General features: G+C 39.0%; 1 protein-coding gene across 1 annotated transcript in view; it reads left to right on the top strand.

The window, feature by feature from the left end:
• Positions 1-14,971, top strand: part of SOX30 (SRY-box transcription factor 30) — a 44,565-nt gene extending 29,594 nt beyond the window's left edge. Inside the window, exon 5 of the mRNA XM_052644179.1 lies at positions 14,590-14,971. Coding sequence (XP_052500139.1) covers positions 14,590-14,971 — 382 coding nt within the window. The remainder of the gene's footprint in view (positions 1-14,589) is intronic.
• The last annotated feature ends 236 nt before the right edge of the window (positions 14,972-15,207 follow it).

Genomic DNA, 15,207 nt, shown 5'->3' with positions numbered 1-15,207 from the left:
TCAAATCTTTGGTGCTCAGCTTTCTTTATAGTCCAACTGTCACATCTGTACAAGACTACTGGAAAAACCATAGCTTTGACTAGAGGGACCTTTGTTGGCAAAGTAATGTCTCTACTTTTTAATATGCTGTCTAGGTTGGTAATGGAGAAGGCAATGGTAACCCACTCCAGTACTCTTGCCTGGAAAATCCCATGGATGGAGGAGCCTAGTAGGTTGCAGTCCATGGGGTTGCGAAGAGTCAGACACGACTGAGCGACTTCACTTTCACTTTTCACTTCCATGCATTGGAGAAGGACATGGCAACCCACTCCAGTGTTCTTGCCTGGAGAATCCCAGGGACAGCGGAGCCTGGTGGGCTGCTGTCTGTGGGGTCGCACAGAGTCGGATACAACTCAAGGAACTTAGCAGGAGTAGCAGCAGCAGGTCGGTTATAGCTTTTCTTCCACAGAGCAAGCAAGAAATTAGAAATTTCTTCTAATTTCCTGGCTGCAGTCACCATCTGCAGTGATTATGGAGCCCAAGAAAAAAAGTCTGTCACTGTTTCCACTGTTTCCCCATCTATTTGCCATGAAGTGATGGACTTGATGCCATGATCTTAGTTTTCTGAATGTTGAGTTTTAAGCCAGTTTTTTCACTCTCCTCTTTCACTTTGATCAAGAGGCTCTTTAGTCTTCGCTTTCTGCCATAAGGGTGGTGTCATCTGTGTATCTGAGGTTATTGATATTTCTCCTGGCAATCTTGATTCCAGCTTGTGCTTCATGCAGCCCAGCGTTTCTCAAGATGTACTCTGCATATAAGCAGAAGTGACATAAGCAGGGTGACAGTATACAGCCCGACGTACTCCTTTTCCTATTTGGAACCAGTCTGTTGTTCATGTCCAGTTCTAACTGTTGCTTCCTGACCTGCACACAGAGTTCTCAAGAGGCAGGTAAGATGGTCTGGTATTCCTATAGCTTTAAGAATTTTCCACAGTTTGCTGTGATCCACACAGTCAAAGGCTTGGTCACAGTCTTAGAGGAGAGTCAAAGGTGTAGTCAATAAAGCAGAAGCAGATGTTTTTCTGGAACTCTCTTGCTTTTTCGATGATCTAACTGATGTTGGCAATTAGATCTCTGGTTCCTCTACGTTTTCTAAATCCAGCTCAAATATCTGGAAGTTCACGGATCACATACTGTTGAAGCTTGGCTTGGAGAATTTTGAGCATTACTTTACTAGTGTGTGAGATGAGTGCAATTGTGTGGTAGTTAGAGCATTCTTTGGCATTGCCTCTCTTTGGGATTGGAATAAAAACTGACCTTTTCCAGTTCTGTGGCCACTGCTCCATTTTCCAAATTTGCTGGCATATTGAGTGTAGCACTTTCACGGCATCATCTTAGGATTTGAAATAGCTCGACTGGAATTCCGTCACCTCCACTAGGTTCATTAGTAGTGATGCTTCCTAAGGCCCACTTGACTTCACATTCCAGGATGTCTGGCTCTAGGTGAGTGATCACACCATTGTGATTATCTGGGTCATGAAGATCTTTTTTGTATAGTTCTTCTGTGTATTTTTGCCACTTCTTAATGTCTTCTGCTTCTGTTAGGTCCATACCATTTCTGTCCTTTATTCTGCCCATCTTTTATGCAAAGTTCCCTTGGTATCTCTAGTTTTCTTGAAGAGATCTCTAGTCTTTCCCATTCTGTTGTTTTGCTCTATTTCTTTGCACTGATCACTGAGGAAGGGTTTCTTATCTCTCCTTGCTATTCTTTGGAACTCTGCATTCAAATGGGTATATCTTTCCTTTACTCCTTTGGCTTTCCCTTCTCTTCTTTCCTCAGCTATTTGTAAGGCCTCGTCAGATAACCATTTAGCCTTTTTGCCTTTCTTTTTCTTGGGCATGGTCTTAACCCTGTCTTTTGTACAATGTCAAGAACCTCTGTCCATAGTTCTGCAGTCTGTCTATTAGATCCAATCCTTTGAATCTGTTTCTCACTTCCACTGTATAATTGTAAGGGATTTGATTTAGGTCATACCTGAATGGTCTAGTGGTTTTCCCTACTTTCTTCAGTTTAAGTCTGAATTTGGCAATAAGGAGTTCATGATCTGAGGCACAGTCAGCGTCTAGACTTGTTTTTGCTGACTGTATAGAGCTTCTCCATCTTTGCCTGCAAAGAATATAATCAATCTGATTTCAGTTTTGACCATCTGGTGATGTCCATGTGTAGAGTCTTCTTTTTTGTTGTTCGAAGAGGGTGTTTGCTATGACCAGTGTGTTCTCTTGGCAAAACTCTATTAGCCTTTGTCCTGCTTCATTCTGTACTCCAAGGCCAAATTTGCCTGCTACTCCAGGTATTGACTTCCTACTTTTGGATTCCAGTCCTCTAGAATTAAAAGGACATCTTTTTCTGGTGTTAGTTCTAGAAGGTCTTGTAGGTCTTCATAGAACCATTCAACTTCACCTTCTTCAGCATTACTGGTCAAGGCATAGCCTTGGATTACTGTGATATTGTATGGATATTTGCCTTACAAATAGCTGAGAAAAGAAGAGAAGGGAAAGCCCATCCTAAAGGAAATCAGTCCTGAATATTCACTGGAAGGACTGATGCTGAAGCTCCAATACTTTGGCCACCTGATGCGAAGAACTGACTCCCTGGAAAAGATCCTGATGCTTGGAAAGATTGAAGATGGGAGGAGAAGGAGACAACAGAGGATGAGGTGGTTGGATGGCATCACCAGCTCAATGGAATGAGTCTGAGCAAACTCTGGGAGTTGGTGATGGACAGGAACGCCTGGCATCACAAAGAGTTGGACACAACTGAGCGACTGAACTGAACTGATTCTTGCCTGAGAACCCAATGAATAGCATGAAACTCCAAAAAGGTAGGACACTGAAAGATGAACTCCTCACGTCGGCAGGTGCCCAATTTGCTACAGGAGATCAGTGAGAAATAACTCCAGAAAGAATGAAGAGACAGAGCCAAAGCAAAAACAGCACCTGGTTGTGGATGTGACTGGTGATGGAAGTAAAGTCTAATGCTGTGAAAAGCAATATTGCCTAAGAACCTGGAATTCATTGGCTCATGAATCAAGACAAATTGGAAGTGATCAAACAGGAGGTAGCAAGAGTGAACATTGATATTTTAGGAAGCAGTGAACTAAAATGGACTGGAATGGGTGAGTTTAACTCAAATGATCATTATATCTACTATTGTGGGCAAGAATGCCTTAGAAGAGATGGAGTAACCCTCACAGTCAACAAAAAACACCTAACGTTATACTTAATGTCAGAGACTGGAGATCAGCAAGATCCAATTAATATCAAGAATAAGACAGGTGTACATTTTTGTCACTTCTATTCAGTATTTTTTTGGAGGTTTAGTCTAGGACAATTTGGCTTCCCCTGTGGCTCAGATGGTAAAGAATCTGCCTGCAATTCAGGAGACCTGTGTTCGATCCCTGAGTTGGGAAGGTCCCTTGGTGAAGGGAAAGGCTACCCACTCCAGTATTCTGGCCTGGAGAATTCCATGGAGTGTATAGTCCATGGGTTCGCAAAGAGTCAGACACAACTGACTTTCACTCTCACTAATCCTAAGTCACTTCAGTCATGTCCGACTCTGTGTGACCCCATAGACGGCAGCCCACCAGGCTCCCCCGTCCCTGGGATTCTCCAGGCAAGAACACTGGAGTGGGTTGCCATTTCCTTCTCCAATGCATGGAAGTGAAAAGTGAAAGTGAAGTCGCTCAGTTGTGTCTGACTCTTCGCAACCCCATGGACCACAGCCTACCAGGCTCCTCTGTCCATGGGATTTTCCAGGCAAGAGTACTGGAGTGGGGTGCCATTGCCTTCTCCGTCACTCTCACTAGTATAGGACAATTAGACATGAAAAATAAAAGGTATAAAAGGTAATGGCACCCCACTCCAGTACTCTTGCCTGGAAAATCCCATGGATGGAGGAGCCTGGTAGGCTGCAGTCTATGGGGTCGCACAGAGTCAGACATGACTGAGTGACTTCACTTTCACTTTTCACTTTCATGCATTGGAGAAGGAAATGGCAACCCACTCCAGTATTCTTGCCTGGAGAATCCCAGGGACGGGGGAGCCTGGTGGGCTGCCGTCTATGGGGTCGCACAGAGTTGGACACGACTGAAGTGACTTAGCAGCAAAAGGTATCTAGAACGTATCTAGATTGTAAAAGAAGAAGTAAAATTGTATTTATGTGTCACACAATGTTATATACAGGAAGTCTTGAGGAATCCATAGAAAAGCTATTACAAGTAACACAAGAATTCAACAAGTTTTCAGGATATAAGACCTATGTAAATATATAAAAGAATTGTATTGCTATATAGTAGCAATGAGTAAACAGAAAATGAAATTGAGAAAACAATCCCATTTACAATAAAATGAAGAGTTGAAAAACCTTTGGAATAAATTTAACAACATAATCTCAAAACTTTGAAAAACATGAAATACTGTTGAGGTAGAATGTCACAAAGAGTTGCACAATGGGGATCTCTAAGAATATACCTCTCCACTGAAGCAATAATTATGTTGGCAAAAACAGTGTCAGAATCATCTGAAGAGGTGTTTAATGAAGAAAGAAGCTGCTAAATTTTGATAAGATAGCATTGTGAAATTTTTGCCACAACTATCCCTGGTTATCTTGTTCAGTGATGGGCAAGGAAATGGTGACTCATGTTCCTCGTGTGACTTGTTGCTATTAGAGGAGGCAACACAGACCTTGTTCTTAAAGAGAGTGTTATGATTGTGCTTTTTGACCTGTCTGGTGACTTCCTGAGGAGTTGGCTCAGGGGGAACCTTAATTTGACTCTCCTAAGAACTCCCTTAGGGGTGGGGTGGCCTCCCAGCTTGTGTTTGTGGAAAATATTTAAAGATGTAATACTATCCACAGCTGCCTGGGTTAAGGGACAACAGACAGGACAAACAGCAGACCGACTGAAAAAGCCTAGAAGAAATTGGGGGAAAAAAATCTTATCTGTAAGAAACTCACTTTATTAAATAAACATGGTAGTGCTCGCTTTGGCAGCACATACACTAAATAAACATAGTATTCACTGAGCAGATTTTAACTTTTTTTGTTTTTGGCTACATCATGTGGCATGTGGAATCTTAGTTCCCTGACCAGAGATTGAGCCTGTGCACCCTGGAGTGAATGTGCAGAATCCTAACCACTGGACCACCAAGGAATTCCCACAAGAGACTCACTTTAGATCCAATGACACAAATAGGTTGAAAGTGAAAAAGAAACAGATATTCCACGCAAATAGTAACCAAAAGAGACCTGAGATGGCTACGATAATATTAAACAAAATAAACTTTATGTTAAAAATTGTTACAAGAGACAAAGTCATTACATATTTTGTTTATCTCTCTCTATTTTGGCTATGCAAGGTCTCAATTCCTTGACCAGGGATTGAACCCAGGCTGCAGCAGTGAAAACCTGGAAACCTTAATCGCTAGGCCACCAGGGAACTCCCATATATTTACTTTAAAACATTAAAAAGATACAGCAATTATAATTACATACATCTATGATAACTACTCTGTATGAAGCAAAAATTGACAGGATTGAAGGGAAAAATCCTCAGTTATGTAATAATTGTTGAAGACTTTCTACTTTATTTTTTATTGAGATATAATTGACATTAGTTTCAGGTGTACAACGTAAATTTTTTTTTTCTTGTGATGAGAATTTTAAGATTTAATCAGTTAGAAACTTTCAAAAATACAATTCAGTATTAACTGTAGTCACTGTGCTCTACATAACATCCTGAGGGCTTACTTATTTTTTAAATAAAAAGTTTGCGTATTGGGACCACGTTTATCCATTTTGCTCACCTCTCACTCCCAATCTCTGGCAACCACCCCACTGTTCTGTATCTATGAGATGGGTTTTTTTGTTTGGTTGGTTTTTGTTTTTAGATTCCTCTTATAAGTGAGACCAAATGGTTTTTGTCTTTCTCTGACTTACTTCACTTAGCATAATGTCCTCAAGGTCCATCCATTTTGTGGCAAATGGCAGCATTTCCTGATAGCATTGTGGTGTTAATTTGTATTTCCCTGATAATAGTGATATTGAGCACCTTTTCTTGGACCTGTTGGATACCTGTATGACTTTGTGGAAAAAAAAAAATTGTCTATTTAGATCCTCTGTCCATTTTTAAATGAGGTTTGTTTGGTTTTTTTTTGCTGTTGAGTTATATGAATTCTTCATAAATTTGGATATTAATTCTGTATCAGATGTTTTGTATGGTTTGCAAATGTTTTCTCTCATTTGGTAGGTTGTCTTTTCATTTTGTTGATGGGCTTCCTTTTAGTACAGAAGCTTTTTAGTTTGATGTAGCCCACTTGTTAATTTTTGCTTTTGTTGCCTTTGCTGTTAAATCCAAAAAAAATCACCAATTCAGATGTCAGGAGCTTACTGCCTATGTTTTCTTCGAGGAGTTTTAAGGCTCCAGGCCTTATGTTAAAGTCTTTAATCCATTTTGACTTGAGTTTTATGTATGATATGTGCATTTAGCTATCTTAATTTTTCTAACACCATTTATTGAAGTTACTGTCTTTTCCCCATTATCTATTTTTGTTAATAGCTATGAATTAATTAACCACATAGGCATGGGTTTATTTATAGCTGTCTTTTCTGTTCCACTGAGCTTATGCATTATTTTTATACCAATACATATTGTTTTGCTTACTATAGTTTGAAATCAGAGATTGTAATGCTTCTAGCTTTATTCTTCTTTCTCAAGATTGTTTTGACTATTCACTGTCTTTTGTGTTTCCACAAAAAAATTGGGATGATATGTTGTTTCTGTGAAAAATGCCACTGGATTTTAATAGGTTATTTCATTGAATCTGTAGATTGCTTTGGATAATACAGACATTTTAACAATATTATTTTTTCTAATTCGTGAACACAGAATAATTTTTCATTTATTTGTGCTTTCTTCAATTTTTTTCATCAGTGTCTTACAGTTTTCAGTGTATCCATCTTCACACCCTTGGTTAAATTTATTTCTAGGTATTTTATTCTTTTGGTTGCAGTTGTAAATGGGCTTGATTTTCTTAATTTCTTTTTCTGGCAGTTTGTTGTTAGTGTATAGGAATGCAGCTGATTTTTGCATATTGATTTTGTATCGTGCAGCTTTACTGAGTTCACTGATTTTAACAGGGTTTTTTTTTTGGTTGACTTTTTAGGGTTTTCTAGATATATTATTGGGGTTTCCCTGGTGGCTCAGATGGTAAAGCATCTGCCTGCAATGCAGGAGACCCGGGTTTGATCCCTGGGTCGGGAAGATCCCCTGGAGAAGGAAATGGCAACCCACTCCAGTACTCTGGCCTGGAGAATTCCATGGATGGAGGAGCCTGGTAGGCTACACTCCATGGGGTCGCAAACAGTCAGACACGACTGAGCGACTTCACTCACTCACTCAGATATATTATTATGCCATTTGTAGATAGAGACAATCTTACTTCCTTGTTTCCAATATGAATTCTTTGTATTTCTTTTACTTACCTAACTGCCCTGGCCAGGGCTTTTGGTACTGTGTTGAATAAAAGCAAGAGTAGGCATCCTTGTTTTGTTCCTGATTTTAGAGGGAAAACTTTATGAACTATTAACCATTGAGTATGATGTCAGCTATGAATACTTTATATAATAATGGAAGATCATTCGTCTAAAAATGGATGAAGGGCCAAAAGGAAATAGAAGACTCTATGAATCAACTAGATCTAACAGATATATATGGTCTGAACCCAACAACAGGCAATACATTCTTAACAAGTGAAAATGGTATATTCTGTAGAATATGCCATATGTTAGACCACAAAACGAGTCTCAGAAATTTTTAAAAGTTTGAAACCATACAGAGTTTCTTTTCCAGCTATGATGGAATGAAACTAGTCATCAATAACAGAAAGAAAAACTGGAAAATTCACAAATATTGGAAATTAAACAACACACTCTTAAGCAACCAATTAGTCATATAAGACATCATAAGTAAAATTAGGAAATAGAGATGAATGAAAACACAACATACCCAAACTTAAGGAATTATATAACAGAAGCAGTGCTGATAGAGGATTTCATAGCTGCCCTAGCCTACATTTAAAAAGATCTCAAATTAACAAGCTAATTTTATGCCTTAAGGAACTAGAAACAAAAGAGCAAATAAAACCCAAAGCTAGTAATGGAGTAAAGAGTAGAAAAACAATAGCTTAATGAAATAGAGAAAAAAAAGTAAAAAAAATTACCTTTTTGAAATGATAACAATACTGACAAACTTTTATAGCTAAGCTAAGAAAAAAAGACATAAATTACTAAATCTGTAGTAATGAAATCTATAGAAATGAAGTCAAGTAATTATCCTGATCTCACAGAAATAAAAATGATTATAGGATAATAATTATAGAATAATTGTACACCAAGTTAGAAGACCTAGATGAAATGGACAAACACATGAATTACCAAAACTGGCAATGGCACCCCACTCCAGTACTCTTGCCTGGAAAATCCCATGGACAGATGAGCCTGCTAGGCTGCAGTACATGGGGTCCCGAAGAGTCGGACACAACTGAGCAACTTCACTTTCACTTTTCACTTTCATGCATTGGAGAAGGAAATGGCAACCCACTCCAGTGTTCTTGCCTGGAGAATCCCAGGGACGGGTAAGCCTTGGGGGCTGCTGTCTATGGGGTTGCACAGAGTCGGACAGGACTGAAGTGACTTAGCAGCAGCAGCAACAGTAGCAGCAGCAGCCTCCAGAAGAAATAGAAAATCTGAACCAGACTTATCAAGAAATAAGTCTTGATTAAATATATCAAGAGATTGAATCAGTAATTAAAAACCTCCCAACAAAGAAAAACCCTGGACTTCTTCACTGGTGAATTCTACTAAAGTTTTAAAGAAGAATTAACACTAATCCTGCTCATATTCTTCCAAAATATATAAAAGGGAATGATTCTAAGGCCAGCATTATTCTGTTACCCAAGCCAGAAAAAGACATCACAAAAAAGAATATTGCAGGTCAAAATGCCTTTTGAATAGAAACATATGACCGACAAAATACTAGTAAGCTGAATCCAGCAGTGTATTAAAAGGATTATATGCCATGACCAAGTGGGATTTCCCTCAAGAATTCTAAGTGTGATGTAACATCAGAAAATCAATCAGTGTCATATTCAATACACTTCATTAGAACAATGAATGAGCAAAACCATTTGATCATCTCAACTGGTGCTGAAAAAGCATCTGATAAAATCCAGCACCTTTTCATGATAAAAATTAATTCCTGATTTCAAAACTTACTCAGCAAAATAGGAATAGAAGTTCTTTTATATGATAAAAGACATTTATCAAAAACCGACAATTAACATTATACTCAATGATGAAGGCCCAAAAGCTTTCCTTCTATAATTTGGGGAACAAGATAAGGATGTCTGCTTTCACCACTGCTATTCAACATGGCACTGGAAGTTCTAGCCTGAGCAATTAGGCAAGAAAAAAAGGCATTCAAATTAAAGACATTAATTCAAAATTACCTCTTTCACACATGATCCTATATATGGATAATCTTATAAATAGAAAGTCCTAAAAAATCCACAAAAATTTATTAGAGCGAATGAGTGAATTTGGCAAAGTTGCAGGGGATAAGATCAATTTACAAAATTCAGTTGTATTTTTGTACACTAGCAGTAAGCAAACCAAAAAGGAAATTGAGAATGCAATTACTTTTTATAGTAGCATTAAAAAGAGTAAAATATAGAGAAATAAATCTCACCAAGGAAGTACAAAACTTGTAAACTGAAATCCATAAAACACTGCTGAAATAAATTAGACTGAAGTAAATGGGAAGGTGTTCCTGTATATGCATTGACAGACTTATTATTAAGATGACAATACTTCCCAAAAGGATTTGCAAAATCAATACAATCCTTTTGAAAATCCCAGTGACTTTTTTCCAGAAATGGAAAAGCTGATTCTAAAATTTATATGGAATTGTAAGTGATCTGGAATAGTAAAAAGAAAATCTTAAAAAAGGAAAACAAAGATGGAGGACTCACATTCTTTGCTTCAAATTCCACAATGCTATTAATATTTAGTGTCAAGAAGTGTGTTATCAAGAGGATGAGGGGACAAGCCACAGATTAGGAGAAAATATTTCTGAAAGATGTATCTGATAAAGGACTGTGACCTAAATATACAAAGAACTCTGAAAACTCAATAATAAGAAAATGAACAACCCAATTAAAAATGGACAGAAGACCTCATCAGGTACCTCAGCAGAGAACATAAAAATGACAAGCATAGATAAGATGCTCCACATCATGTATCATTAGGGAATTGCAAATTTAAACAACACTGAGGTATCACTATGGTAGTGCTTTTCCCACTACACCGCGGTGCTTCTACAGTTATTCATTTTCATCTGTGTAACCTTTTAGGATGATTCTTGTCTTTGTTCTCCAGAAATAATACTAACTTGTTTTACCACACCAATATAGCCATGTGATGTTTGCATTACAGCACACTTCAGCACATATCAAGTATATACTACTTGGATTTTAGATTTTTTTAAATTAAATTGTCCACTAAATCTTGTGATTTGGTGTCTTGACTATACTGAGTCCTGAAAGACTAGTTAGTAGGTGAATTGTTTCTAGCTAAAGAGAAGACTTTGTGGAGGAAGTTGATTTGAGTCCCCCATTGTAATATTTGTTAGTTGTTCAGCTGTGTCTAATTCTTTGAGACACCCATAGACTGTAGCCTGTCTGGCTCCTCTGTCCATGGAATTCTCCAGGCAAGGAAACTGGAGTGGGTTTCCATTTCCTTCTCCAGGGGATCTTCCTGACCCAGGGATTGAACCTGGGTATCCTACATTGTGGACAGATTCTTTACTGTCTGCGCAACCAGGGAAGCCTGGAGGTTTGTGACATGTGCTGCTGCTGCTGCTAAGTCACTTCAGTCGTGTCCAACTCTATGTGACCCCATAGATGGCCGCCCACCAGGCTCCCCTGTCCCTGGGGTTCTCCAGGCAAGAACACTGGAGTGGGTTGCCGTTTCCTTCTCCAGTGTATGAAAGTGAAAAGTTAAAGTGAAGTCGCTCAGTCGTGTCCGACCCTTAGCGACCCCATGGACTGCAGCCCACCAGGCTCCTCCATCCATGGGATTTTCCAGGCAAGAGTACTGGAGTGGGGTGCCATTGCCTTCCCCGTGTGACATGTGCAGGAGGCAGTTATCAAGACCATCCCTAAGAAAAAGAAATGCAAAAAGGCAAAACGGTTGTCTGAGGAGGCCTTACAAATAGCTATGAAAAGAAGTGAAAAGCAAAGGAGAAAAGGAAAGATATACCCATTTGAATGCAGAGTTCCAAAGAATAGCAAGGAGAGATAAGAAAGCCTTCCTCAGTGATCAGTGCAAAGAAATAGAGGAAAACGATAGAATGGGAAAGACTGGAGATCTCTTCAAGAAAATTAGAGATACCAAAGGAACTTTTCATGCAAAGATGGGCACAGTAAAGGACAGAAATGGTATGGACCTAACAAGCAAAAAATGTTAAGAATAGGTGGCAAGAATACACAGAACTATACAAAAAAGATCTTCATAATCCAGATAATCACAATGCTGTGATCACTCACTCACCTGAAATTTGAAGTCAAGTGGGCCTTAGGAAGCATCACTACAAACAAAGCTAGTGGAGGTGATGAAATTCCAGTTGAGCTATTTAAAATCTTAAAAGATGATGCTGTGAAAGTGCCATACTCAATATACCAGCAAATTTGGAAAACTCAGCAGAGGCCACAGGACTGAAAAAGGTCAGTTTTCATTCCAATCCCAAAGAAAGGCAATGCCAAAGAATGCTCAAACTACCACACGGTTGCAAGCATCTCACACGCTAGCTAAGTAATGCTCGAAATTCTCCAAACCAGACTTCTCAGTTCGTGAGCTGTGAACTTCCAGATATTGAAGTTGGATTTAGAAAAGGCAGAGGAACCAGAGATCAAATTGTCAACATCGGTTGGATCATCGAAAAAGCAAGAAAGTTCCAGAAAATCATCTACTTCTGCTTTATTGACTACACCAAAGCCTTTAACGGTGTGAATCACGACAAACTGGGAAATTCTGAAAGAGATGGGAATACCAGACCACCTGACCTGCCTCTTGAGAAATCTGTATTCAGGTCAAGAAGCAACAGTTAGAACTGGACATGGATCAACAAACTGGTTCCAAATAGAGAAAGGAGTACGTATAGTCCAAGTCTCACATACATACATGACCACTGGAAAAACCATAGGTTTGACTAGACGGACCTTCGTTGACACCCTGTATATTGTCACCCTGCTCATTTAACTTATATGCAGAGTACATCATGAGAAATGCTGGACTGGATGAAGCACAAGCTGGAATCAAGATTGCTGGGAGAAATATCAATAACCTCAAATATGCAGATACCACCGTTATGGCAGAAAGCAAAGAAGAACTAAAGAGGAAAGGGAAAGGGAAAGAGAAGAGTGAAAAAATTGGCTTAAAACTCAGCATTCAGAAAACTAAGATCATGGCATCCAGTCCCATCACTTCATAGCAAATAGATGGGGAAACAGTGAAAACAGTGACAGACTTTATTTCCTTGGGCTCCAGAATCACTGCAGATGGTTACTGCAGCCATCAAATTAAGAGACGCTTACTTGGAAGAAAAGTTTTAGACAGCATATTAAAAAGCAGAGCGATTACTTTGTCAACGAAGGTCTGTCTAGTCAAACCTATGGTTTTTCCAGTGGTCATGTATGTATGTGAGACTCGGACTATTAAAAAAAAGCTGAGCGTCAGAGAATTGATGCTTTTGAACTGTGATTTTGGAGAAGACTCTTGAGAGTCTCTTGGACTGCAAGGAGATCCAACCAGTCCATCCTAAAGGAAATCAGTCCTGAATATTCATTGGAAGGACTGATGCTGAAGCTGAAACTCCAGTACTTTGGCCACCTCATGCGAAGAACTGACTCGTTTGAAGACTCTGATGCTGAGAAAGAATGAAGGCAGGAGGAGAAGGGGACAACAAAGGATGAGATGGTTGGATGGCATCACCGTCTGGATGGACATGAGTTTGAGTAAGCTCCGGGAGTTAATGATAGACAGGGAGGCCTGGTGTGCCGCCGTCCACGGGGTCGCACAGAATCAGACACGACTGAGGGACTGAACTTTGTGAAATATTTGTGGAATATGAAGCATGTGGAATCCAACAGGTGGAGAGACATAAAGGTGGAAGAGCCCCGGAGCCAAGTCATCAGCTTCCAGTACTATGTGTTCAGCACATATAGATAAATTAAAATGCCTGAGTGAGGCTGTGGCAATAGCAATGGAAATCTGGAACGTTTCAGAAGCCATGCTCCATATTTCTAATATTGAACCTGGGTCAAGTCTCTAGCATTGAAGATATGGGTTAGATCACCACCACCGAAGAAACCCTCCATTTCCAAAGAAATTGAGATTGGAGTCTGTTAGTTGCACTTACATTTTTAAAGGGAAGGAAACAAAGTTAACCTTTAGAAGAGAAGTGGGAGCATGAAATGAAACACCCAGCTTGTCTTGGGTTTTGTTAATGAGCATGGTAATTATATTATCTGTCCCTCCTGGAGGAGGAAATGGCAGCCCACTCCAGTATCCTTGATTGGAGAATTCATGGAGAGAGGAGCCTGGTGGGATATATATATATATATATATAGTTATGATGTCACAGAGTCAGACACTACTGCGCGACTAATGCTTATCTGTCACTAGATGGAGTCCGTGAGTCCAGGCAAATTTTGGATAGACTTTTCTGTATATGTCTTCCTATGATTCCTGTTTTGTGCCTTTGACATGGAGAGTAATACTTTATTTAAAAAAAATTGACAAGTAAGCTTGAATGGCAGAATTTTAGATTTGCCTTAAAAGAATAACCGTTGGTTTTAAAACAGCAAAATAATCTTTTCAATTCTTCATATCTCCATTCTCCAAATTTTTTTCTTTTTTGAGAAACAGTCTGAAAAATTACAGCTGAATATCAGTTCTAAGTCATTCTAGTATTGAGTGTTTTTAATATAATTCATTACTGAATGTGAATTTAAAAGTTAAATTGTTATCCTCTGAGTGCCCTCCCTCCACCCCAAGAATTCTTGGTTTCAACCAGTTTCACATTTCCCCCACCATAAGGTTTGTTTCATTAGTAGTAAGAACAATTGTTACACTGCTTACCAAGTGTCAGTTTTTAAGCAAGCACAACAGGTGTCTGCATTTCTAAAACCTTACATGGCATAAAGTGTTGTGAGAAAAAGGAACAGATAACTGTTAATAATTTTTATTTTATTGAGGCTACCAAAAGATACGAAGTCTGAGACTGATGAGAGATAATAGTTACAAGCTTACTTTGCCAATTATTTCATGTTAGGACTAGGCAACATGTGGATGAATACATGAAGTGGTTGCAAAAAGTTATCTTAGGAGCTCTGTAGGCTCCAGAGATGGTGTAGTTAAACTTGCTCAATTAATCTGCACACAAGACAACATGTGGGCAATGTATGATGTAATTCCTTTTTTGTCTTTCTGCTACAGCACGTGCCCTTATAGTCGGCCTCCCTTTGGCTATGGAAATTTTCCAAGTTCAATGCCAGAATGCCTTGGTTATTATGAAGACAGGTACCAAAAACATGAGGCTATGTTTTCAGCTTTAAATAGAGACTATCCTTTTAGAGACTACCCAGATGAACGCGCTCACAAAGAAGATTCTCGAAGTTGTGAGAACATGGATGGGACTTCTTACTATAATAGTCATAGCCACAGTGGGGAAGAATACTTAAATCCCATGCCTCAGCTGGACATTGGAGCCTTGGAGAATGTCTTCACAGCCCCGACATCAACTCCCTCTAGTATCCAGCAAGTCAATGTCACTGACAGTGATGAGGAGGAAGAAGAAAAAGTGCTCAGGAATTTATAATTTTAAAACAAATATGCACAGAAAATAAACATTTCTTAAATATATTCTGGGTCACTTGGTGTGAGAAAAAAAAGCCTAGAATGCTTTGCTGAGAGTTTTCAGCCATGATTTGAGTAGTCAAAACCAAATGCAATTTATGCCTTCATAAAGTTTTGATTAGTGAAACTGGAGTCTGATGTTTCATCATAAGAATATTTAAGATATGAAGTAGTTTATTTTTATGGCTGAAATTTGCA

The sequence above is a fragment of the Budorcas taxicolor genome, chromosome 7 (assembly GCF_023091745.1).
Source record: "Budorcas taxicolor isolate Tak-1 chromosome 7, Takin1.1, whole genome shotgun sequence".
In the NCBI taxonomy this organism is placed as follows: Eukaryota; Metazoa; Chordata; class Mammalia; order Artiodactyla; family Bovidae; genus Budorcas; species Budorcas taxicolor.
Note: the sequence above shows the minus strand (reverse complement) of the source record. Positions and strands in the feature narration are given on the sequence as shown.